The sequence below is a fragment of the Ahaetulla prasina genome, chromosome 16 (genome assembly GCF_028640845.1).
Source record: "Ahaetulla prasina isolate Xishuangbanna chromosome 16, ASM2864084v1, whole genome shotgun sequence".
NCBI classification, from domain to species: domain Eukaryota; kingdom Metazoa; phylum Chordata; class Lepidosauria; order Squamata; family Colubridae; genus Ahaetulla; species Ahaetulla prasina.
Genome location: NC_080554.1, coordinates 13,469,862 through 13,496,560, shown reverse-complemented (window position 1 = coordinate 13,496,560; position 26,699 = coordinate 13,469,862). Strand labels below are relative to the sequence as shown.

At 52.0% G+C, this 26,699-nt stretch overlaps 1 protein-coding gene across 5 annotated transcripts in view; it reads left to right on the top strand.

Moving 5' to 3' along the window:
- RXRA (retinoid X receptor alpha) overlaps positions 1-26,699 on the top strand; it is a 94,818-nt gene that overhangs the window by 37,390 nt on the left and 30,729 nt on the right. For all 5 annotated transcript variants that reach the window (XR_009152288.1, XR_009152287.1, XM_058159151.1 and 2 more), the window contains exon 2: positions 20,838-21,085. Coding sequence is in view for 3 of the 5 variants with exons in the window: in XM_058159151.1 (XP_058015134.1) it covers positions 20,838-21,085 (248 nt within the window). In the remaining 2 variants the exon portion in view is untranslated. The remainder of the gene's footprint in view (positions 1-20,837; positions 21,086-26,699) is intronic.

Here is a 26,699-nt window from a genome sequence, read left to right as displayed (position 1 = left end):
TGGACGCCTAGTGGAAACTAGGCACCTAGTTTCCTAGTGGAAACTTTAGCCCCCTCATTCAAGTGAGCAAATGGGAAGGCTGCCCTCTGGGGGGTATCCAGAGCAAGGGGATCTGGCTCTTCATTCTGGCCATGAACTGGGTTGGCCGTCAGTGAAGAATGCCCCTGCCCCTTCCTGCATCCGGCCCTTCTGGGGAAGGAGCGCTTTCTTCCCAGACAGACGAAGTACATGACCCTCCTTACAAGGCTGCAATCCCCACATCTGGATTGGGTGTGGGGGGGGCAGGGCTGCTCCTCTTGGGAGCCCCACAGGGATGCCCCTGAGCCCTCTATCCACCTGACCCCCCTGGGTTTTCCCCAAACGCTTAGTTCTCAGTTCAGAAAGGATGAAGATAGCCCTCTTCCTCTTCTTCTTTCTCTTCCTCTGCCAGCATCTCCAGGAATTGGGCAAGGGAGTGGCTGGCATGGCAGTTGTGAGCGAAACGGAGCAATAAAGAGAGCTGCCCTCAGGATCTGCGGCCGACCCTCTGCCTAATTTTCTCCTGGGCCATTTGGGTTGTACCCAGGGTAGGTGGGGGCTCAAAGCCAGCCAGCCCCGGGTCACCTCGTTTTCCACCAAGTGGAGCCCCCAGAAACAAGGCACCCAGAATAATAATCGCGAGTTTCATAAGGCAAAAAATATTTTAAATAGAACAACTCCAAAGTAAACTTGGTAATTCCTAGCTAGAGATCACAAACGGCCCGATTATCAAGAAGCTGATTTTAAGAGGGGCCTTTTTTTGGGGGGGGTATATTATTTTTCTGGCCCACTGGAGCTTCTGGAAACTGAAATTGGACCAGGGTGTGTGTATTTCTTACTTAGCAGCGGGGCTGCAACTCTGGATCTGCAGACTGGAGGGACTGTTTCCCTTGGATGGGAACTTTTGCCCCCTCCCTTCAGTCTCCCTCCCCCCCATTATTGCTGCACCAGTTCAGGCACTGCAATGACTTGCAGCTATGCATACATTCCTTTGGGAAAGCTCCTGGTTACCCTGTAGGTCCTCCTTTTACATCCCAGGCAGAGGAGCTGTTAAAAATGGTGGGAGGAAGACAGTTTTGCAATCCCTTCTTAGCAGCCACAAGTTTTGGGAGTGTGTGTGTGAGTGGTTTTTTTTTCCAAGTCACAAATGCACAGAATGTGAACTACAAGTGTGAAAAGTGGCATGTTGGTGTTAGTTGCTTATTTTGTGGGTACAACATGGGTTGGGGGAGGGAATGTTTGTGGTTTAGCATGACAGGCTCTGTTTACTGGCTGTGCCAATCCTGTCTGTGAATGAACTTGGCAACTCCTGCTCCTCAAAGCACCCCGAGAGGCTGGCAAAGCAGACTGGTCTGGGATGGAAGTGGGGCGGGGGCACTCGGCTCCTTTGGACTTGTGCTCCAAGGAGGCCTTGCAGGAATCTGTGTGTCTGGATGCTTAAGAGTGGAAGACTAGATCCAGTGAAGTTGCAGAGAGAGTTTCACTCTGCCGTCTTCCTTGACCCAGAATTTGTCAGACAACACAACAACATTCCCCTTTTCCTTTTTGTGTTTATTATTTTAATGCTGACCTATGTAAAGGTGGGGTATTCATGTACAATATAAAATCAGTGCTACTTGTCCAATTTTCACATTTGTGTGGTTATTATTATGGCTTGGGAATTCTGGGAGTTGAAGTCTGCATGTCTTAAAGTCCACGGTTGAGGATTACTGTAATAGAGGCTAAGTTAGTGGACATCCAGGATTTTTAACAGATTAACAGATTTGGAAGGCACCTTGGTCATCTAGTCTACCCCCACCCCCGATCAAGCAGGAGACCTTGCACCATTTCTGACAGATGGCAGTTCTGTCTCTTCTTGAAAGCTCCCACAACTTCTGAAGGCAGCTTCTGTTCCATGGATTGATTGTTCTCACTGTCAGAAAAATTCTTATTTTCAGGTTGACTCTCTCCTTGTTCAGTTTCCATCCATTATTCCTTGTCTGGCCTTCAGGTGTCTTAGAAAACAGCTTGACCCCCTCCTCTCTGTGGCAGCCCCTCAGATATTGGAAGGCTGTTATCCTGTCTCCCCTGGTCCTTCTCTTCACTAGACTAGCCAGGCCGGGTTCCTGCAACCGTTCATTGCATGTTTGAGCCTCCAGTCCCCTCATTATCCTGGTTGCTCTTCTCTACACTCTTTCTAGAGTCTCAACCTCTTTTTTGTAGTGTGGTGACCAAAACTGGATGCAGGATTCTAGGGGTGGCCTTCCTAAGGCTTTATAGGGTGGTAGTAGTACCTTCCTTGATCTTGATTGCATCCCTTTGTTAATGCAATTTGGGATTGGCTGCCCATGGGAGTTTAGCTTCCCTGCTCAGCTGTACTGGTGATGTTTTTTTTTCCAAAGCGGCCACTTCGAGGTTTGTAATGGACTGGAGGTAAAAGAACTTCTGAGCCCCGATAACCACCTGGCACCCTAAATTCTTTTGCACCCAGTGGGTCCCATTTGTTCTGTGTCCAGAGGTGCATGGCTGGCGGATGATGGAGGAAGGGCAAGCAAAGGAGCCGCTAAGCTTGGGTGTGAGATGCTGTTGCTGTGATGGCAAAGTGTGGCCCTCTCAGGTTGTGGCAGGATCCGGGTCCTGTGCTGGCATCCTTGGCCTGCTGTGCCTTGCGCTTGTGAGCCTCTTGTCTCTCTGCCACCCTGAGGTGGTACAGAGAGCCAGCAGGGGGGCAGACGGGGGGGGGATTATCCCAACCGCAGAACAAAAGTGAAAAGGAAATATATGCATTCAGAAACCACCTTCAAGAGGGGCATCTTAGGATCACAAAGCTTGCTCGGTTATGACAGTTTCTGCCAGGCCTAAGTATGCTGTTGGGATAGCTGGGCAAGGCATAGGACGGAGCCTCAGAAATTAAGGGGTCCCACCGAGAAGGTCGGCTACCCTTGGCTTCCAGGCTTTGGGCATGGCGGTTGGAGGGGCAGAGAGAACGATGTCAGACTCTTCTCCAACCAAGGAGAAGCGAGATGGGCTGCATCGTGCCCCTCCCTGCATATTGCCCGCCTCTCCCTTCTGCAGGGCCGGCACAGCTGGTGCATCTGCTTGGCCAGGCAAAGGAGGGTGTCACAGCAGGGCTGCCCTGCCCGATGTTGGCTCCATGTGTCTGGAGACGCAAGAGGTCTCGAGAGCTGCTGGCAATGTGTGCTTGCAGCTTCTCCAGAAAGAGTTTGCTGCAGCCAGCCCTTCATTGTCCAGGCGGGTTGGCAAGAGAAAGTGAGTTTCTTCCAGCGTTCCAGCTTCCTCCAGTGGTTTTATGTTGGTGATTCTGGCTCTTCCGCTCTGGCCAAGAGGCTCTTGAGAGGCTGAGCAAAATAGAGAAGGTCTTTGGCCTGCTTGCTTTCTCCTCAGCCTGGCCAAGGTTGAGACCCCCAAGAGATGGAGGAGGTCTCCCTCCTTCCCTGCTTCCACTGCAGAGCTCCCTTTGAACTTCTGGTCGACCCCCTCCCCCTTTGGGGTAGAATCAATTAAGCCTCCTCCCTTAAAGGGCACGGACTCCCCCAGCCCCTTGGGATCCGAACTAAAGCCCAGCATTGGCACTTTCCCACCTCTGCAGGCATCTGGGGGCTGACCAGATGTTTGCAGCTGTGTTGCCTGCCAGGCCTGCCCAGGATGGTGGAGTCCAGGCCGCACAATTAAGCCGAGTGTCAGGAGCGGCTTCATCCAGGAAAATTAAAAGGCTGATCTGGAGGGAATCCAAATAAGGCGCCCCACAGATGCAGCCCCGAGTTCAAGCGCAGTGGAGGAGCCGGGCAGTCCTGGTCCGAAGGCAGAGCCCGCTGCTCTATTGAAATGGTGAAGGGTTTCTCCCGTCACATGGCGAGCATTAGAAGGACAAACAAACAGGCTGCGTGTGACCAGGGCATCCTTCGGCAAAGTCAACACGCATGGCGCCAGAGGCCAAACTGGAAGCCAGAGGTGAAAAGGGAGATGCAGGAGGCCTTTCCTGAAATAGAGGGCGGGCCACCCACTGGCACTTGGGTCTGGGGTCTGTTTTGGCTAGAGACGACCCTGAGCACCTCTTACCTGAGGGCCTCTTCCCTCTTCCTTCAGGGCAGGGAGAAGGAGGGGCGGCATTCTCGAAAATGGGGCTGCCCCCCCCCCCCAGTTGCCTGGCGGCCGGAAACTTCATTTCCTTGGAGTTTCAGTTTGGTTTCCTAGTAAAGTTTTCATGAATTTGGCAGCAAAGGTTTTACTTTCTGAGAAAATCGGAAAAGATCAGAGAATCGTGGAAAATGTCTAGTAACATTAAATATTTATATGAGTTTGCATATCCTGTGGTGCTCATTCAGAAATCACTCCTGGCAGTTCATGAAACAGATTTTAAGGCACAAAGAATGCGCAGACGCTTGGATGAAACACGCAGCAAAAGCAACACAAACCGAAGTGTGTGGATTCAGTAGCAGGGGAGAAATGCCCACAGCCAGGGCACAAGGGCCCTTCCAGCACCAAAGACTGCCTCCTGAGCCAGGAAAGCTAGCAGAAAAAGGAAGAAAGCAAGATTTTCCAAGTATTTTCTGGGGCTAAGGAATCCAGATTGTGTGCCAAGAAACGAGTGTGCGGTAGTTGTGCTGTTTTGCCCTCCGGTGCTTGAATCTGGTTCTGCTCTTTGAGGGGAGTGGGAGAAGAGGCCCCTCCTTGGCTTCAGAGCTTTCAGAAACCATTTTCCACACGTCCCTAAACCTCCTTTCGTAATACAAAACCTGGGAAACTGAACTTTATTCTCTGCTTTTAAGAAGATGCCATCTTAGGCATTTGTTCTATGTATTTCTTATAAATTTCCCCCCCCCTCCGAGTCAGGAATTTGCAATCAAGGGGTTTCTTTTCCTGAGGTTGGAAATGGTTCAGAGCCCTTGGGGGGGCTCAGAGGGCTGAGGTTGGCTGCTGCTTCCTGCTGGTTGTTCCAAAAGCCCCCTTCCTTCCGCCCTCCCCCCCAATTTTGTTCCCCTCTCTCAAATGATTCCATGCTGCAGGGGAAGAGCCCAGCCCTCCTATCCCTGCCTCCATCCCAGCCGTTGTCTGTCCCTCAAAGCCCCCTTGAGGGTTGCCTGGCCTGCTTCACTTAATACCTGGAGTTCTGGGTTTGGGTGCCGGGCTCTGCTCCAGCAGGGATGGTTTGGCCTGGCCTTCTTCGCAGAGCGTGCCAGGACAGTGGCTGGGTTTTCGCTGCCAGTCACCAGTCAGTTGTAGGCACCCATGGGGCAACTTCCACTTCTTGGTTTTCCTCTGTATGCTCCCACCCGGGGGGGGGGGCTGTAGGCAGTGGCAGTTCTGGGCACGAGCTCTTGCCCTTTGGGCTGCAGAGGCCACCTGTGCCAGGTGAGGCTCAGTTGTCTGCCCAGAGGAGCATCGGATGAGACACGGCAGGGCCCTCCCGGTGGGGCTACTTGAAGGATGAATGGAAATGTCAGCTGATGCTGAATGCTCAGGGAGCCCCTCTTTGCCAGTCCTGTGTGGGGCATTTCTGGGACCATGAGGGTAATCAGCCGAGCTTGGCCAAAGCACTTTGTGGTTTTGACTTCTGGAGCTGCCTTTTTGGCCTTCGGTCTGATGTGCAGCCCCCAAATTTCCAGACAGTCCAGGCCCAGGCAAGAGCTGACCATGGTTGGGTTCCAAGCCCAGCTGAGACCACAGGGACCTGAAAGATCTCAAGAACGTGTGGCCAGAACATTGGAGGCTGGTCTTCTCTGCTCCATCCTGTCTGGAGCCCGCTTTGCATCCGTGATGCTGGGTTCCTAGAGGGGGATGCCCACGCCTGGAGCATTGATCCTTAGGAGGCGCTTGGCTTTTAAATCGATTCTCTGCCCAGCCTTTTTCTCAGGAGAAGCCACACCGGTCTTGGCATGAAATTGGCATTAAAACATCCTGCTCCCCCCCCCCCGCCCTGGATTGGGCTGTCCGGACACATTCACTTTCATTCTATAAACAACTTGTAGTATAAACATGTTCAGAATATTTGGTTTTCTGAACCAAATATTGCCCTTGAGACAGTCTCACCTGCCCATCTTTCTGGTGGGGGGCAGTTGCTGGCTGGATGAGCACCCTTGGAATGGTGTGGGAGTAGGAATGGAATTCCAGAGGAAAAACTGCAAACTCCAGGAACCATTTGCACCACTCGGGTGACCCTGAGGACACAGATAATCCTCCAGGGGCTTCAAAGACCCTCTAAAAGGAGGCAAAGGACCAGATGCAGTGGAGCAAAGTGGGAGCTTTTCCCAAACCCTTTTCTTCGTTGACTTGTCAAAGGCAAAAAATCTCAGCTTGCCCTATGGGGTGGGGGTGGGGTTTGGGGGTGCAGTGAGGGAGTCAGCTGCCTCCCTCTTGAGAAAAGGCAGGAGGAAACCCTAAGGAAGCCATAAAGGGCAGGGTTCCTGTTTAGGTTATTTTGAGAGGAAGGGAGGATGTTCCCACAGGCAAATAGACACACACACACAGACACACTGCACAGTGCTTGGCCGCCCACATTCTCTTATCTCCCGAAAGGGGCTAAAACGAGAAATGCCACTGGCTGGAAAGGGAAGTGGCCGAAGGCAGGAGAACTTCTCTCTCCAGCACTGGAAATGAAACCAGGAGTGGGTCTTTCTCTCTTCTTGGTGGACTTTCTTGCCATCCGAGTCCCCAGTTTTGAGGTCAGAGTGGAAACAGGCCGGATGAAAGGAGCGAGGAGCAAATGGAGCCTCTTCCCTACTTTCTTTTTGCTGTGGGGCTCTTTTTCACCCAGTGCAGCTGAAGGACTTCCCACAGGAGGTGGGGAGGGGGCTCGTTGGCAGAAGGCCTGGGGGTGGGAGACCTCTAGCTGAGACCGCTTGAGACAGGTGGGACAAGCTCTCGGAAGAAGATGCTTCTGGGTGGAACCTCCAGATGAACCTTTAGCCGCTCCTGGCTGGATGCAGGGCAGGGCTGGGGGATTGGATACAGGTTGTCTCCTGGCAGGACAGCCTCTTTCTCTCCCTTTTCTGACAGCCCCTCTTCAGGCAGGCTCAGCCCATCTGCCCATACACGCAACCCGCTTGGTGTCTTCAAGGCTGGTGCTCTATTGGCAAGAGGTGTTTTGGCTTGTTGGGGGAGGGACGTCCCGAGGGCCCTTCAAAGGACCCCCCACCCCAAATTTCTGAATCCCCAAATTCTTGACAACATGTTTGCATGTTTGGGGATGTGCGAGGCCAAGAACCATCGATGCCCTGAAAGACCCTCCCAGAATTGCTGAGTTCAAAGGATGCATCCCATTTGTGTGCAGAGAAGGAGGGTCTGGGAAGGGGTGTCAAACTCAAGGCCCATGGGCCGCATCTGGCCCACAGGGTGCTTAAATCTGGCCTGCGGTGCCGGCCTTGAAATAGCAAAGGACCAGCCCGTGGTGCCTCTGGCAGCCAAAACGGGGTGCGGGGGGCCGTGCACAGCCACCCTGTCCCCTGTTTTGGCTGGCAGGGTGCTGCAGGAGGCATCCGTCCCATTTCCTCCTCCTCCTCCCCCCCCCCCTCGGCTGGCTCACGGAGGAGAACTACAATGCTTATCCGGCCCCTGAAGAAATCCACTTTCACATCCCTGGTTTAGGACGACTCTGCGGGACTAGGAAAGGGTGGAATAGAATCATTAAAGAAGGATGCCAGAGAAGGGACAAAATAAAATATGAGCGATGCAAATTAGAATTTTTAAAATTATTTTTAAATAATTAAATTGAATTGTTGATTTGTCGCACAGCAAATTGGGCGTGGCAGGCGCTCCCTTTCGGTCAAGGAAGATGTGGGTCAGTGCTGAAGAAAGCAGTTGGGGCAGTCGGCAAAGGCAGCCACTTGGCCTGAGGGCAGTGAAGCTTCAGGGGAGCTGCACAAACCCTCCTGCTGGCTTCTGGCTGGTGCCCCCCCCCCCCCCGCAAAGCAGAATGGCCCCGGAGCCCCCTGGCAGCTGGAAGCCCCCTGGGATCACAGCCAGTGGTTTCCAGACATGAGCTGAAGGCTGAGTGACTCCCTCTTCCATGTGGCTCGACTGGCTGCTCCTGAGCTGTCCGGGTTTTTGGTCCTGCCCTCTCTCGGGCCACTGTCAGAGACGGGCCAGGCCAGTAGGCACCAGGACTTCTGCCAGGCTGGAGGCCCAGCTGTGAGGCGGGTTGGCTTTTGAGCTGATGCCTTTGCAAAATCGGCTGTAATTTGTGGCTGACATTTCCGCTAGAGGTGGCGTGTTTTAAGTGAATCACTCTAACTTTCGTATTTTGTGTTCATTTTATTTTCACCAACCGGAGGTTTATGACTGGTGCACAAAGCAATAAAACAAAGCCATGAGCACAATCTAAAGCAGGACTCTCCAACCTTGGCAAATTTAAGCTGGGAGGACTTCAACTCCCAGAATTCCCTAGCCAGCTGGCTGGGGAATTCTGGGAACTGAAGTCCTCCAGGCTTAAAGTTGCCAAGGTTGGAGACCCCTGATCTAAAGGGTAGGTTTCTGTGCAGACCACATGTTTCCCATCTGGCTGGCAGAGGAGCGAGTGTCCTCCTCCCAGGCAGAGGACCAGGGCCCCGTTTCTGCCCGGCATTGCCGCTTGCCCCTGGCCAAAATGCAGCTCTGCCTCTTCTACCCTGGAGGAGGGCCAAGCCTGGCTGGGGATTTGAACCCTCGGGGCTCTGGTGTCTGAACAGGCTTGATCCGGGGGTGGGGAGGGCAGGGGACTATAGCATTGCTCCTCCGGGCTTTGTGTACTCTCCCCGCCCCAGGAATTGAGGAGACACCATTCAGGAAACTTGGGGTTTGCTGCATCTGGGGGCTTTCTGATCCCCTTGCCCAACCTGCCCCTGGCCAGTGAAAGACCGCCCCCCCAAATTAATATCCTTAATATTAGCAAATTGTGGTCTGACTGTGCAATGGAGGGAGTGATACGCATCGTGATTTATTTATGTCAAAATGCCACTTGGTGTACTGCCCGGGGTGTCTCATGTCATTGTGTCGGCACTGAGCATTGTAGAACTTGTGATGAGAGCTTTTGTCACTTAGACACCTCAGGGCGATTCAGCTTCCATGGGGGGCTGCCACAAGTGTGTGTGGAGTTGATTGTGTGTACGTTCAAGTAAGAAACAGGGATGCCCCCAGAACAAAACCTCGGTGTGACCACATCCTCACTCGGACATCATGGGAATTTTGGACTTGCGTCCTTGCAGGTCAGGGGCAGAACAAGGGTGGAACAAGGGCCACGATTTGATTCTCCCGGGAGAAATTCTGCTCGCCTGGATTTGGAAAAGGGGCTGGCCCCTTCCCCAAAGAGGCAGGCTGCCTCCCCTGCATCGCCCTATTTGAAAGCGAAGCATCCTTAACCTTCTCCAGATCCATGCTGTCCATCTGAGCTCTCGCGTTCCTGATCCTGGGATGAAGAGCGCTTCGCTGTGGCCGCCGTGGCTCCGCCGGCCCTGGTCTTTTCCCAGACCAAAAACCTTCCGGCTGGGAAAGGCCGCCGGACTCTGGAGCAAAGGCAAAGCGCGTGACTTACGTGTGGCAAGAATTTCGGCAGCTGGCAGAGAGCGGACGCTGGGCTGCCAGTTCCCACGGGAGGAAAATCCAGGTCAGGGAATCTGCTCCATTTCTGCTCACTGCCTGGTCATTGCCCAAGACCACCAACCTCGCAGCCCTGATTAGAGGACTTGCCCCTTCCTAATTAGGCCGGGAGCCAAGAGGGGAAGCGAGGGGGATGGAATGAAACATCCTTTGGGATCAGAAGTGACGGTGCAACCCGTTCCCAGCTGGCTTCCTTGCAAAACATGGAAGGGGGGTGGATGTCCAAACAGCTGGGAAGAAAACAAGACATCTTTTGTCTCACGTGGTGCAGTTGGGATAGAGTCAGAGAAGAAATAAATCATTTGTATGGTCGGATTGGTCCCCACCTGGGATATAGTTCGAGTGGAAACCCTCCGGTAGCTAAGAAGCTGCCAGATTTCTCAGTGGTGATGGTGAAGGTGTTTCGGTCACCTTCACGTTGAGTAGATCATGGGGGCAAGAACTGAACAGGCCCAAAATGCGTCCTTCAAGAATAGGACTGAGTAGTTTAGGCTTTTCAGGAACTTTGGGCACCCAGTCAGCTCTTGAAATGCCCGTTCCACCTCTCTGGCTTCTAATCCAGGCCTCTTTGGGCAGCTGTCCACTGCTGGAGTCGATTGGAAGCGTAACAACTGCCCTGGCCCGGGTACCTGTTTCTGCCTGCCAAGCAGCTTGTGTGTATCTCAGAAGTTGGAGATGAGGCCGTTGGTTCTGTTAGATACAGATTAACAGAGTTGGAAGGGACCTTGTAGGTCATCTAGTCCAACCCCCCGCCCAGCAGACCCTACACCCTACACCAGGGGTGAAATGCTCCCGGTTTGGACCAGCTCCCCCGATCCGGTAGCGATGGCGGCTGCTGGTTCAGAGAACCGGTGGCAAAAATCCCTGGCCCCGTCCCCTGCCTCTGCTGAGCTGCATCATCAGCAGAGGGGTTTTTTTTTTACTTTTAAAAGCAGTTTTTCTTCAGCCGAAAACATACCTTTAAAAGTAAAAAAAATGCCTTTGAGGCCACGAGGCAAGCCTCCTGGGATTGTTAGAGGAGCCTTTTAACTTTTTTTCCTCTGGCGATCCCAGAGGAGTTTCCTGATCCTCACAGGCTTTTAAAATCATTTGTAACAACCTCTTACAACAGCCCCTGCCCATCCCCACCCAATCCCCCTTCCCCACTTACCTTATTCCTGCTCCTTTCGGGCTGGCAAAGCATCAGCAAAACAGGCAGTTTCAGTTGCTAGCAGATTCAGGCAGATGAATATGCCTGTGTAAAATCCATCTTCCTGAATCTGCTAGCAACTGAAACTGCCTGTTTTGCTGGCTGAGGAACTCTGGGAATTGAAGTCCACAAACCTTAAAGTTATTAAAGTTGGAGACCCCTGATCTAAAAAATAGAAATAAAATAAAATAATAAAATAAAATACTTGTGCAGCTTTCTGAGATTTGGTGTGTTTCTGTAGTGTTTCACTCTAACTACACAAACACACAAAATCTCACAAAGCTGTATGTGGCATTTTGTGTGTGTGTGTGTGTGTGAGTTGTGTTGTGTTGTGTGTGTGTAAAGTGTGAAAGATGGTTTTTTGTACCTATTTTTTTAATACTTTGTTTATTATTTTTATTACATCTGACCACCAAGCCACACCCACCAATTAAGACACGGCCACCTAATCAGTAGGGAAAATTTTTAGATTTCACCCCTACCCTACACTGACAAATGGCAGTCCAGTCTCTTCTCAAAAGCTTCCAGGGATGAAGCTCCCACAACTTCTGAAGGCAACTTCTGTTCCATTGGTTGATTGTTCTCACTGTCAGGAAATTTCTCCCTATTTCTAGGTTGAATCTCTCCTTGTTCAGTTTCCATCCATTATTCCTTGTCTGGCCTTCAGGTGCTTTGGAAAATAGGTTGTCCCCCTTCTCTCTGTGGCAGCTCCTCAAATATTGGAAGATGCTATCCCGTCTCCCCTGGTCCTTTTCTTCACTAGACTAGCCAGGCCCAGTTCCTGCAACTGTTCATCGTATGTTTTAGCCTCCAGTCCCCTAAACATCCTGGTTGCTCTTCTCTGCACTCTTTCTAGAGTCTCGACCTCTTTTTTATAGTGTGGTGACCAAACTGGATGCAGTATTCTAGGTGTGGCCTATAAGGCTTTATAGAGTGGTAGTTGTACCTCCCTTGATCTTGATGGTATCCCTCTGTTTTCAAGGCCGGGGAGAGCAGCTGTTACCACTTGTCCAATTGTTGTTCTTCTAAACTTCAGCTTCTCATCCATCGTTCTTCCTTCTCTGTCTGCCTGAAGCATCTGGCCCTGTGCAAGATGTCCATGCCTCCCCAGCCCCCCCCCCCATGCCTTTATGCGCTCTCTCTAAGATCTCAAGAGGTAGCCGTGATCTGTGATCCAGGATCCGCTTGGTAATCGAGGTGATTTCTTTAATGGTTCTGCCAATACTCTAAACAGGGAGCCCAGATCAAGCAGCTTGTTGGGATCCCTCAAAGAAATCTGGTGAACTTGAACTTCTGTTCCTGATTTGTGGCTTGCAATTGCAGACGTTACGACTTGAGCAGTTTGAGTGGGTGGGATAAAAAGGGGTGAGTTACCCTTTAGTTTAGTCCCACCCTGGCCGTGCTTGCAAAGAATTTCTGGAAATACAAGATTTTCCTCCCATGCTTCAGGTTAGCGTGTTTTTGTGATGGGGTGGGGGTGGAGTTTTGCAGGAAGGGGGATTCAGAAGGGAGGCTGCAAAAGGAGCCGTTGGAGGCTGGGCTCAGTCTGTGTGCTGGTCTCTGCTCCCCCTACCTGCACTCCCTCTGGAGGTCTCCCCTCAAAGCTTAGCTTAAAAAGAGGTAATGGGGGGGGGGGTAAGAAAGCTGAGCCTTTGAAGAGAGAGGGACCCAGTTGGAGGATGGGCAGGAGAGCGGCCCTCCTGCCTGCCAGAGGGGTGAGACCCAGTGAAGGGGTTCAAGTGGATGGAAGGCTGGTTCCCCTGGAATTGGGAGACCACCGTTCCAACAGGAAAAGCAGCTGGGAGAGGGAATCTTTGTGCTGGATGTGTTATGCTGGGGCTGGGCAGCCTTCTGGCTTCAGTCCAGAATCTTGTGGGGGTGGGTGGGGGCGTCTGTGCCTGAGTGGCCCATCCGGCCTAGAACCTTTCTAACTCAGCTCCGCAGGGAAGGAAGGCGATGGAAGTCCTGGTTTCAGCATTCTCAATGAATTGCTTTTTTTTTTTTTATTTACATTTATATCCCGCCCTTCTCCGAAGACTCAGGGCAGCTTACATTGTGTAAGGCAATAGTCTCATCCTATTTGTATATTTATATACAAAGTCAACTTATTACCCCCCCCAACAATCTGGGTCCTCATTTTACCTACCTTATAAAGGATGAAGGCTGAGTCAACCTTGGGCCTGGTGGGATTGAGCCTGCAGTAATTGCAAGCAGCTGTGTTTAATGCTTCACTTTTCTTGTCCCCGAAACCAAGCGCCATCATTTTCTGAAAAAAGCAAAACATGTTTTCACATTGATGAACTCCAGCTGGGGAAAGTTCAATATTTTTTTCTGAGCCATGGTGGTGCAGTGGTTGGAGTGCAGTACTGCAGGCTCCTGCTGCTGCTTGCCGGCTGCCTGCAATTTGGCAATTCAAATCTCACCAGCCTCAAGGTGCCAGCGTTCCAGAAAACCCCCTCCTGCAGAAAGGACTCCGAAGCAAACATCTTTCAAAGTTCTTTTACTAGCATAGGTAACCTTGCACAACTGGGGAAACTCCGAATCTGGGAGATCTGGGTCTTCCCCCCAGTGAAACACACTCCAAAACCACCTTCATCCATTTGTATATTATATACAAAGTCAACTTATTACCTCCAACAATCTGGGTCCTCATTTTACCTACCTTATAAAGGATGGAAGGCTGAGTCAACCTTGGGCCTGGTGAGACTTGAACCTGCAGCAATTGCAAGCTGTTGCAAGCTGTTGTAGTCTGTTGAGCCACCAGAGGCCCCTGGAATCTTCTCCTTGTTTCCATCCATTGTTCCTTGTCTGGCCTTCAGGTGCCTTGGAGAATAGCTTGACCCCCTCCTCTCTGTGGCAGCCCCTCAGATATTGGAAGGCTACTATCCTGTCTCTCCTGGTCCTTCTCTTCACTAGACTAGCCATGCCTGGCTCCTGCACCCGTTCATCCTATGTTTGAGCCTCCAGTCCCCTAATCATCCTGGTTGCTCTTCTCTGCACTCTTTCTGGAGTCTCAACATCATTTTTTGTAGTGTGGTGACCAAAACTGGATGCAGTACTCTAGGTGTGGTCTTATTAAGGTTTTATAGAGTGGTATTAATACCTCCCTTGATCTTGATTGAATCCCTCTGTTAATGCAGTTTAGGATTGCATTGGCTTTTCTGGCTGCTGCAACACACAGCTGGCTCATATTTAACTGGCTGTCCACTAAGGCTCCAAGATCCCTCTCACAGTCACTGCTATTAAGCCTCGTTTCACCCGGTCTGTATGCGTACTTTGAGTTTTTCTTGCTTAAATGTAAGACTTGACTTTTCTCTATTTTGAATTTCATTTTGTTAGATAGGGCCCTATCTTGCTTGAGAAGATGCCCCCAGCTGAGCTGGGCTCTTCCTTAAGGGGTCCCCTTAACCTGGGGGGAAGCTCCTATGTCCAAAAAGGCAGCTTCTTCTCACAGCTCTGTCTTGCTGGGCTGCTCCGACTATCTGGGGCTGCCCAGAAGAAGGACGGGCCGTCTGGGGCTGGCATTTTTTCAGCACCGTCCTCACCCTCCCACCAACTTCTCAAAGCCTCCCCAGAATGGCTGGCTCTCCTGCCCCTTTCCAGCCTCAGCAAACAGACCCTGGACTTTATCCCCAGCCCGCCCAGCCCTTCCCGGTTTCCACTCCGGTCGAAGTTCAGCTCCTCCAGAGGGACCATTGGCCATTTCCATTCAGGTGCTGCAGCCTGCCTCCCCAGGCTGGGCCTCCCCTCCTGGAGGGCCAGTTCAGAGCAAGCCTCGCCTTCCTGAGGGGAAGGAAGGGGGTCTCAGGCCATTTCCAGGGTATCCTGCGGCTGTGGTAGCATTTGAGATTCAGCATTTCTCCTTATTGGTTGCTATTGCCGATATTTCTGCAAAGTTGACTTGAGGAAGAGCTGCAAAGAGTCGCAACTAAATTTCTTGGCATGTCTTAATTTTATCTTCTTTTATTTCATCGTTAGCTTTTCATCCCCGTTTACAGAGTGGGTTAAAAAAACATGTCCATTTGGGGCTCAGCATATTCGGGTGGCTCATATGAAACAGGAAACCCAAATTGTGACGCATCCCAACTTGTTGCTCTCTAGAGCGCCTTCTTCTCACAGAGGCTTCCTTCTTGGTTCTAAAGACCCCCAGGAAACTTCCAGAGCTGGGTCAGCTGAGTCTTCTTCCAAGCCAGCAAAGATCGGGCCTCAGACTCAGAGGAGCTGGTCTGGATGGGCCTCCAAACAAAGTGGCTCTGAAAATGAGTGGCTGCCGGGGCCCCCAAGAGCTCCTGGGGAGCCTCAGAGTCTGTGCTGGGAGGGGGGTTGAGCAAGGGTCATCCAAGGGATTCCAGGGCCCTCAAAAGAGGTCATGCTGGATGCTAAAGGGGTTGATGAGCCTTTGACTACTTGACTTAGGATCAAATTCGAACCAGGTTTTCCATTGCAAAGCACGGTGGCTCTTAAGCGAGTTACGACTAATTTTATGACTTTTTTGCCACAGTTATTACTTATTTTTATTTATTTATTTATTTGTCAAACACAACGGTATATATAAGCATAAGCATGAAATAACCATACGAATTGGATACAATCAAAGGGGAACATTAGGACAGGGACGGTAGGCACACTGGTGCTCTTATGCACGCCCCTTACAGACCTCTTAGGAATGGGGTGAGGTCAATAGTAGATAGTCTTTGGTTAAAGATTTTGGGATTTTGGGAAGAGACCACAGAGTCAGGTAGTGCATTCCAGGCATTAACGACTCTGTTTCTGAAGTCATATTTTCTACAATCAAGATTGGAGCGGTTCACATTAAGTTTAAATCTATTGTGTGCTCGTGTATTGTTGTGATTGAAGCTGAAGTAGTCTTCGACAGGAAGGACATTATAGCAGATGATTTTATGAGTTATACTCAGGTCATGTCCAAGGCGGTGGAGTTCTAAATTTTCTAAACCCAGGATTTCAAGTCTGGTGGGATAAGGTATTTTGTTGTGATCAGAGGAGTGGAGAATTCTTCTGGTAAAATATTTCTGGACACGCTCAATTGTATTAATGTCCGAAATGAGATGTGGGTTCCAGACAGGTGAGCTGTATTTGAGAATTGGTCTAGCAAATGTTTTGTATGCTCTGGTTAGTAGTGTATCTGGTTAGTAGTGTATTAGTAGTGAATTACCTTCCATAGTTAAGTGAATGATGCAGTTTGTTCACTGGCTTTGCTTGTCAGAAGCTGGCTGGAATGTCACAAACAGCAAGGAAGTGTGCCTGGAACACCGCAGCTGTCATCAGTTCACGCTGATGGCCAAATGTCCATATTTTGCTCATGTGGGGATGCTGTGACGGTTGCATGAGGACTTGTTGTAAGTACTGTTGTAACTTTGAACAGCCACTAAATGAAGGGTTGCGAGTCTGAGACATGGTTTTGCTGGGAGCTGGCACAAGGCTGAGAAATGCCCCCTTTAAAACTCACCCACCTCTTTCCTCTTTCAGCACAAATGCCCACCCTGGAGGGAGGAATGCTCTCTGCAGTGCAGCAGTCCTGGTGCTACCACCACAGGCTGAGTTGTGGCCTTGCTCTGCTTGTTTATTTTTGTGGCTTAGTGTGCAAAGTGGGAGAATGTCCCAACTGCTTAAGGCCCTTAAGCATCCCAGGGAAACCCAACCGTGGGGGGTGTTCACACATCAGCGGTGCCTAAAATAAATCGCCCACATGACGAGGAGGCTTCTGACTCTTGGCTTCAGCCCATCTGTGGGAGGGCTGCCTTGTGCAACCAGGGCTGGGGGCTGGGCTGGGGAGAACGGGATGAATCTGACTCGGGGACAGCAGAGCAGCTATTTGTGAGGAGGCCCAGGGCCCAGGCGCAACCCTAGGATGCCCATGAAAGGGGCCACTCGTAATACAAGTGCGCCTTGAATTCCAGGGCTGAAGGGTTGCAACCTCCCAATATCTGCCCTGCTATTGAACCCCTGGGAAGCCCCCCTCCCTCGCCTTGAGCCTGGAAGAAAGCAGGTGGGAGAATGGAAGCTTTGCTTGGCTGGTGGGTGAGCACACCGGTCAAAACCTGCTGAGACGGGACTCGCTAGCTTCTGCTTTGGATGTTTTTCTCCAGGAAGGCAAATGAAAAGAAGCAACCCTCTTACGGAGATTGCCATACTCCGACAAGACAAAATTGCCTTCTTTGCTGTGCCTGGTCATCCTGGCCCTTTTCTCCACAGGTGGAAATGGGGTGCCAGAAAACAGCCTGAGCCTTTGGGCCTCTGTGTGGCAGGAGAGGATTCAGATTCAGATTATCAGAGTTGGAAGGGACCTTGTAGGTCATCCAGTCCAGCCCCCTCCCTCCAAACAGGAGACCTTACACCATTTCTGACAGATGGCAGCTCAGTCTCTTCTTGAAAGCTTCCAGTGATGAAGCTCCCACAACTTCTGAAGGCAACTTCTGTTCCATTGGTTGATTGCTCTCACTGTCAGGAAAATTTTCCTTATTTCCAGATTGAATCTCTCCTTGTTCAGTTTCCATCCATTATTCCTTATCTGGCCTTCAGGTGCCTTGGAAAATAGCTTGACCCCCTCCTCTCTGTGGCAGCCCCTCAAATACTGGAAGGCTGCTATCCTGTCTTTCCTGGTCCTTTGCTTCCCTAGACTAGCCAGGCCCGGTTCCTGCAACCGTTCATTGTCTGTTTTAGCCTCCAGTCCCCTAATCATTCTGGTTGCTCTTCTCTGCACTCTTTCTAGGGTCTCAACATCTCTTTGATAGTGTGGTGACTTCCCATGAGCAGGAGGCTCACCAACTTTCCATAATTCCAAGCAGATGCAAACATCTGGCTTTTCAGCCGAGGTCTTCCCAGTTGGCTTTGGAAAAAGATTAGAGTGCTGAATGGTAATGGGGGTTTCCCCATTGCTAAGCCTTCTTCTTGGTAACCCCCTGGAAGTCTCCCAGTGCCACTTGCCTATAATAGAAACTGCTATTTTTAGAGCAATTCTCTGGGTGGCACATAGAAAAATAAACCATAAACTTTAAAAATGCAGAAGAAACATTAAAATGAGAACATGGCACTAGAACACAAACATAATAATTAACAAGGGCAGAACACAAGAGATGCAAATTCCTCCTCATTTCAGCTCCTCATTTCCTCAAAACACCTGGAGTTGACCTGCTCACACCAATTAGTATGTTCCTAGGTTTTTCAAATTTTTGCTAAACTTTCCTCTATTAAAATTAGAAAAGCTCTTCCTTTACACAGCTGAAAAAAATGTTTATATTTTTCAAAAAGTGGACAGATGGTGTCAATGAAGAGTTCCTGAACTTGGAAATAGGCAGGCATGGAAACGCCTGCAGAGGCACAACGAACACTCCAAACGCCTGGCCTTCGAAGGGGGATTTAACCCCCAAGAAGGGGGAGACCATGCCATGAATGGGGCAGGCACAGCCAAGGACAACCCTCTGGCTTGCTGAATAGCATGTCATGACTGGTGGTCTGGAGGGTGGCAGCACATGGGGGCTGTGACATGGGAGCCAAAATGGGCCAGTTGCAAGCAGCCGCCGCCGCCGCCAGACCCGTAGAGTTGTGGGTTCAGAGTTAACCCTGCTTGACCCAGGTGGCTTCTGCTCTTAATGCTGGATCGGGCAGCCCCCAGCACACCACTGTGCTGCCCTTGCCCGGGGGAGGATGGCAAGGGTCCCCTGATCAGTACTCCTTCCCTCTAGCCAAGCAGGCAGCAGGACTGTTGGGGTGGACAGGCAGCCGGTCAGTCAAGAAACTTCGTGTGCCAGGTCTGGCAGGGAGATTGGCATTCTCAGCTGCTTTGCAACTTGACCTTGTTTTCTGAGGACTGACTGGACAGCGCTTGGTGATGCTCCCTCTCCACCCCCACCCCCAATCAGTGGGTTTGTCCTCATTAAATGTGCCCAGTGGGCAGGCAGGCAAGGCAGGCTGTTCAGTCAGCAGGTTATTGGTAGGGGTGATGCATTTCACAACACCCTGTGTCTTCTTCCCCCCCCCCCACCCCCAATTAAGTAAGTGGTGTGAGCCAGGCCTGTGCTGTGGGAGTCCAGCACTGACCGTCCCATTTGTGGAGCTGCAGCTGATGTGACAAGGCATTTAGTGGGAGTTCCAGAGCGGTCTCTGCCACCCTGGCCCTTGCCACCCTCTGTGCCCTGGTTCTGCTGGCCACTCAGCTTCCCCAAGAGCAGCCTTGCTCTGTGTGCAGTTGAAGGCTTGACCTGAGCCGGGGAGGGAGTGGGGGGCATGCAGAATGTATGGAACCCTGGTTTGGACTGTCCTTCCCCATCCCCCCAAGGATTTTTAGGAAAACGTTTGCAGGTGGGTGGTTTGATGTGATCTTAGTTTTTTTGCAAGCTACTTACAGTTTTGGAAAGGCAGCATGACAATGCTCCATTTGGTAATGTCACACACTGCGCAGCACAACGTTGGCTGCAGAAAGTAAGACATTTCCCACACAAGAACTGATTTGCTTGGTTGCTGCATTCGTGCTTTTAAAATACTGAATTTTTGATGTGCCTTCGGGTCTGCGTTAAAGTGACTTTCCCCCTGCTTTAAAATAGGTCATTCAGTCTGTTGCCTCTGCAGCTGCAGAGGGAGATTCTGGCTGCAGGTCAGATATGACCCAGTGGATTGTGGCCACACTGCCCCGTTTTCCCCCCCCCACATGCCAGAAGGGGAGATGCTCTTCAAATGCTCTCTGTTTTAGCCATTTCCCCACATCCTCTCTCACTCAGGCTCCTACAGCACTACTGACATGTGGGCGTCAGTGGGTGGGGGGAGTGTCACTCCCCAATCTAAGCTGAAGTGGATCACAATCAAGAGGGCTGGCTTGCCCCTTGGTCACCAGTCACTCTCTCTCTCTCTCTCTCACACACACACACACGTCAATCAGTGTTGGTATTCAGCCAGTTTGGACCAGTTCAGGTGAACCGGTAGTGGCAACTTGTCCCGGCAGTATGCTGTCCTATTTAGCCATGTTTTCTAAGCCGCGTGCACGAGCAAAGCACATGCGCAGAAGGCTGCGCGCACTCACCTTTTTGGTGCATGGTGAACTGGTGGTAAAACTATGTGAAACCCTCCTCTGACCCCGATGCCTTCAGGACTGGAGGCCACCAGCACAAAACAAACTTCATCAGGCAAAATGCCATGCCATGGCTTGGGACCGGGTTACTTACGGGACCGCCTACTGCCACGGACAGCCTCCCATTGACCTGTGTGCTCCCATAGGGAGGGCCTCCTCAGGGTGCCGTCAGCCAAACAATGCCGACTGGTGGCTCCCAGGAGGGCCTTCTCTGTGGGGGCTCCTGCCCTATGGAATGAGTTACCTCTGGGGCTACGCCAACTCCCCAACCTCCGGACCTTTAAGCGCAAGCTTAAGACTTTTTTATTTCAACGGGCAGGGTTGACCTAATTTTAATAGGGGTGGTTTTATTAGGGCTTATTTTATATTTTATTAGTTTTAAATTATGGGGCCAATTTTTAGAATCAGATTTTTAAATAATGTTCTTGTTTCTTTTTATACAATTTTTATTTTGGCTGTAAGCTGCCCTGAGTCTTTGCAGAAGGGCATAAATAAATAAATAAATAAATAAATAAATAAATAAAACAGCTCTCAAAATGAAATTGGGAGGGGGTTCCTGGGGAGAGAGAGACCAGGAAGTGGTGCCCAAGTGAGCAAGCTGGCATTCTGAGCCATTCTGGTCAAAGGCTGAAACTTACGAGATGTTTTCCAATTGTCTCAGTGTGCAAATTCCCAGAGGAAATGTCCACTCCAACCACGCAACTGACACAAAACTCCAGGGAGTTTCTCTGCCTTGTAGTGAAAGAGCTTCTGGTGGCATGGTTGATTAGGAAGCCTGTTGTGGCCTCCGATGCGTCTGCGCCCCACATTGCTTCCCTGAGCATCTCCCCCCCCCATTCTAAAAATATGCCTCTCTAACATGCCTGCCGCGGACTCTTCTTTCCTTCCTTCCGTTTTGCGAGGAGGATGTTTGGGGTGGGAAGGTGGCAGCCTCGGAAATGCCCCCATCTCAACTCGCTTCCTTTCTTTGCTCGACAGATTTTTCCACCCAAGTGAATTCGACCTCCTTAAGTTCTCCGACTGGCCGGGGGAGCCATATGGGCACACCTGCCCTCCACCCCTCCATGGGGCCCAGCCTTGGGGGCTCCTTGGGGTCGCCCAGCCAGCTCCATTCACCCATCAATGGCATGGGGCCGCCCTTCTCTGTCATCAGCTCTCCGATGGGGCCTCACACCATGTCTGGACCGTCCACCCCCAGCCTCGGATACGGAGCCGGCAGCCCACAGGTGAGTGCCTGGAGGGGGCTCTTTCGAGGGTCTGTTCTGAAGGCTATGGGGGAGGGGGAATTGCTTAGCCCTCCCACCCCAGTTTTGCTCCAGGTTGCATCTGCCATCTCAGTTGGGGGGGGCACTTTCTGTCTTTTTGGTCTAGATTTTCTAAGGAATTATTAAATATTAAGAACTGCAGGGCAGGTAACTGGGAGGTTCTTAGAAAAATATGCAGGACTGAACGTGTCTTTGTGTCTTTCATTGCATAAGAATAAATAGGCACCGTTACTGCCCACCGAACGACATGCTGTGGGTCCTTCCTAGGGCTTCTCCCCATAAGTGCCACGTTAAACATCGTGTGGGCTGGTGGGTTTATAGCCTGACCCATCTGGCACCATCCCTCTCTCCCTCGCTCTCTGCTTCTGCACCCCACTGCAGAGAAGACCTCCTTGTCTGGGGGCCTCTGCTGTAGGTCCTGCTTCAATGTGTGTGTGTGTGTGTCCCTCTGCTGTGCTTCCTAGAAAATGTGCTGCTGCTGAAGAAGAGGAAGGATGCTGTGTGAATGGAGGCCTCCTGCCGAACGCCCAAGCTGCAGCCCCATGGCCTCCCCCTCCCCACTTTGAAGCAGCTGGTGCAGGACCAGGCCCCTCGTCCTCTCCCTGAGCAAGGGAGGGGCCCAAGGCCCGTGGGTCACCCTGGAAGGCCAGGGGGGCCCTTTCTTCCCCTGGGATGGAGCAGGCAGGCCCTGCTGGCTAGACAGACCCGGGGGTGAAGTTTTCCAGGGCAGAAGCCCTGCAGAGAATGGATAAAAAGAGTGAGAGCCAGGCCAGGTGCCGCCTGTTACTGGCCCTGTAGCTGGGCTGCCCTTTGCACATCCAGGCAGGGAAGGAGGGGAGGGGAGACCCAGCGGGGGAAGCCAGGAGGACATGGTTCCCCTCCCTGTGAACGTTGCTGCAGCTGCGTGATGGCTTCTGGCTGTTGTCAAGGCCCTGGGCACCAGCCAGGCTTGGCATTGCTGATCAGCCTGAGTCACAGAGGGGTGGCCTGATGGCCCTGGGGTGAGGCAAGGGGGCACAAGAGAACGGCTTCCTGCAGGCTGAGTGCCCATCTCTCTTCAAGTGGGGTCTCCGTTTACTGCAAGGAGGCTGGAGAGCCATGGGGAGGTTACCTGGTTGTGCCCTACATTAACCCCCCCACACACACACTATTTTGTGTGCCTTTCTGGAGGGAAAGCTCCTACAGGCTCTGAAGGAGCTCCCCCACCCCTAGGCTTGCACTGCCTGAATTGTCCTTTTGGGGAACTGGGGCCAGAAAGAGCTGTTGGGGGGGAGGTTCTCCTGTTACCTGTATATCCCCCCTTCCGCAGTTTCTGCATCACAAACAGAATGCCAGAAGTTTGGTTTGGCTGAGGTCCAGCACAGAGCCTCTGGCAGACACTGATGAGGTTCACCCTGCACACAGCCTGGTTCAGCCCACAGTTTGTGCAGGGCTCTGTTGTTGAGGGCAGGTGGCTTCTGAGCATGCACAGAAGGCTTTCCCAGGTGGGCTGCATGGCAATAGGAGCAGGAGTGACTTTTGGGGTTGCTGCATTCAATCCACCATCAACCTTGGCCCACCTTTAAAGACTACTGTGGCTCAAGAAGGAGAAAGTTCATTAAGCCCCCTGAAAAAATGGCCCAGTGCATCCAGACAAGTGGGGTGGGGGGCTTTTAATGGAGTGCCGTTGTGTGATGGGGCGACGTGCCTGGCTTGGGGAGCTCCTGAGCTTGCTGTGCCACCACAGGAGTTCAGTCAATGGCTGGGGACAGAGAAGCCCGACTGGCTGTTGGTTTGTCATGGACTTCCCTTCCCTTTCCAAGAGGAGAAGCTGAATGGGATGCAGGAGTTCCTCCCCAGGGTCCCATTAAGGGGTGGGGGAGGAGCAGGAAGTCTGGGTGCTCCCTGGGGGGGGGCTCCAATTGAGCTTGAGACTGTGAGGTCAGGAGTGAGAGCGTTGCCCATCAGGGGTATCCCCCTCACCGTACAGCACCCAGAAACTCCCACCCTGCCCACCCCATTGCCCTTTTCTTCCCTTCCCCCCCTTGACTCCCCCGCCCTCCCTCTCCTCTCTGCCCTCGGCCAGAAGAACCCAGCATGGAAGGGGAGGGGAAGATGGGAAGAGGCTCTCCCTCCCTCCCTCCTTCCCTCCCCCACTCAGACCTACCAGGCTGTGAGTTAATGAAGTGTGTGCCCATCGCTGGTGGGAGGTGCCCAGTTGCTTGCCAGCTGCTTCAGCTGCTTCATTGGAGCTGCAGCTCTTGTGCTGGGCGGATTCTCAGATGCAGAGAAGGATGAAGGGGGGCTGCCACAGCCCTTCCCTCCCCCCAGTTGTGGGGGGTGGGGTTTAAATGGGTTCCATTACAATTTGGGACCATCTTGCTATTTTCCATGGAACTGGTGCCCATGATCTGTGCCCTGTTAGAAAATGTTTTTGAGAGCATTTCCTGGCCTGTTTTTAGGGTAAAAACAACATGGTGGCTCAATGGTTAAAATTTATTTATTTATTTATTTATTTAATCGCATTTTTATACTGCCCTATCTCCTGAGGGACTCAGGGCGGTTTACAGCCTAATAAAAACATACATATAAATACAAAATAAAACACCAATTAAAAAACTTATTAAATAAGGCCAAATATTAAAAAATTGCAATAAAATAATAAAACCCCGTTAAAACCAAATTTAAAATTTAAAATTCTAGTCCAGTCCTGCGCAAATAAATAGATGTGTCTTAAGCTCGCGGCGAAAGGTTCGAAGGTCAGGAAGTTGGCGAAGTCCTGGGAGAAGTTCGTTCCAGAGGGTGGGAGCCCCCACAGAAAAGGCCCTTCCCCTGGGTGTCGCCAGTCGGCACTGCCTGGCTGACGGCACCCTGAGGAGTCCCTCCCTGTGAGAGCGCACGGGTCGGTGGGAGGCAATCGGTGGCAGCAGACGGTCCCATAGGAACCGGCAGCCCAGGTTCAAGACTCAAGCACCACATTGTGACGAGGAGAACTCCCGTCTCTTGGTCCAGTTCCTGCCAACATAGCAGTTTGAAAGCATGCAAAGGAAATACATAAATAGGTACCATTTTGGTGGGAAGGTAACAGTGCTCTGTGATGTCATGCTGGCCACATGACCACAGAAATGTCTTCGGACAGCATTGAAATGGAGGTGGGCACCATCCCGTATAGCCATCAGCGACTAACGGAGTAAAATCCCAGGGAATCCTTTCCTTTGGTGCCTTTTTAGGCTAAGGAAGTGGTTGCCTGAAATAGGGGTCTCCAACCTTGGCAACTTTAAGCCTGGCAGACTTCAATTCCCAGAATTCTGGTTGGGGAATTCTGGGAGTTGAAGTCCGCCAGGCTTAAAGTTGCTAAGGTTGGAGACTCGTGGCCTATAAAGTGCACGTCTCTGTCCCTTTGCAACCAGTATTATCTTGCAGAATAATGTTCCAATTTTGCTAACTGAGGGGTCTCTTTTCTTCTGGACTGCTTTCCTCAGAGGCTTCCAGTTCAATTTCCTGCCTGTCTCAACAGTGCCATTGCTCAGACCTGCCAAAAATCAGCTTTAAATATACGGTGCATTGTTCTGGATGTGGCGGTCAGGGCCATCCCTCTTACAGTTTAGGTAGGAGGTCTGAGGACTGGATTGTTTATTTATCTAAAAAAAATAGCTCATCCAATCTTTGGCTGCAAAACTGGGGAATTTGAGCTGATTGACAAGCCCCACTCCAAGGGCACCACTGCTCCCCTCTTGCCCTGTTTGGAGCAGATGGGTTGGACCAGCGCTGGTGGCTCCCTTCATTGACTCCTCTCCTGCTCTCTTTGCCCTCCCAACTGGTGGATCGGGGCGGCCTTCCTGGCTCCTTCCCTGCCCTCTTGCTGCCATCCCCTCACCCCCCAGGCCAGACAGAAGCTTCCTCTCCTTTCTAAAAAACGTTACCCTTTCCCAGCGAGCAAGGGGAATCGTGCCACATCCAAGATACCTTTTGCTAATTATCTACTGGAGTTGGGCAGCCAGTACATTTAAACAAACAAATAAATAAAATAACGGGTGCCCAGCTCTACAAGCAAGTTCCAGATAATGCCCTCTGACAAGAGCCAGGAGCCGGCAAGGCTCGGGGACCCCGGATGGTGCCCAGAGGATGCACATACCAGTAGTGCATGCCCAGACGGACTGGCACAGGCCTTGGAGATATCAATTGGTGGGGCGCAGCATCCTGTTCGTGGCTTTTATGCACAAATAAATCCAGAATCGTCCTGCACCTCAGGGATGCATCTAAATATTGGGCCTCTGCATGCTGTGAAACCCTCCAGCGTTGGTTCCCTTTGAGGGAGACACGCATCGGTGGGCCTGGGGGTGGGGAGGGGGCTTCTTTGCTTCCTCCCTTCTGGCTAGAGAGCCCCGTGTGGGCAACGGTCTCTGCTGGGACGCCTCTTCCTGCCCTGCTGCTGACAGGGAGGGGGCTCCTTTTTTGGACCATCTCCTAAAGGAAGGCCTGCTGGAGGCCTCCAGTTCACACCTGACACAGAATGGAAGAGCCGGGTCAGAAAGGACCCATCTGAGGACCCCCTGAGGGGAAACTTCAAGAGCCGTTGGCACCTGACGAGACCAAACCAGGCTTTCTGACCTTCTCAGCCAGCTCTGGGCTTTCTGGCTTCCAGCCCCCTACCCACCTCCCCCCCCACCCCCTGCGCATCAGTCCCCGAAAGCCTCACCCTGAGAGGGAAATGCCTGTTGGAGACACGGACTCCGTCAGCTCCCCTCCTGCTTCATCAGGGTGCTGGAGAGGGTCTTTCCTAGGAATGGGTGGGGGTCTCTGCACAAGGTCTTGCAGTGCAACCTCCCAGGGCTTTCCCTGACAGATGGGGCAGCCATGTGGCAGCCTGGCTGCTCTGGAAGCCCTTCTGTTTCCCTTGAGGAAAGATGGGTCCTACCCCCCCCAAGAACCAGGGCCCCCTACGGCCTAGGAAGGGTCTTCCCCATCTTTGCTTGGGTCCTCTTCTGGAGGGGAGGGGAGAAAGATTTTGCTGCTGAAAGAGCCGAGGGGTGCCGGGGGGGGGGTTACCCCTTCCTCACCAGGGGGAATTTTAGGCTCCCCTAAGAGGCCCTAAGAGGCTTCTCCAGGGCAAAGAGCAGCTGGCAGTGGAAGCTCACCCAGAGCCTGGCTTTGGTCTCTGGGCCTGTGTGTGTATGTGCCCTCAAGCTGAGTCTGAAGCCCCAGTGTTTGGAGTGTTTGGCTGCTGTGTGGTGAGCAGCAGTGGAGTGGGGGGCCACCGGGGCCCGGTTCCTTGGAGTGAGCCATGCTGGTGGAATGGATGGGTACTAGGTCCCCCCACCGGGTCCTCACCCTGGGCACCCTGGCACTACCGAGTGGGAGAGGAAGGCTGCTGGCGCCTGGCGGGGAGGAAGGAAGCAAACGGGCGCCAGGCTGGGCCAAAAGGAGAACCCCTCGTGGTTGTGGGGGTGTCCCCTCCGGAGGCTCTGAGTCAGCAGCTGCTCCAGGGAGCATCAGGGCAGAAACGCAGCCCCGCCCCCCCATGTCCTTCGCTCTGTCTCCTCCAGTGGAGCATTTCCCCCAAGCCCCCTTTGCCCCTTCCCCAGAAAGGCCTTCC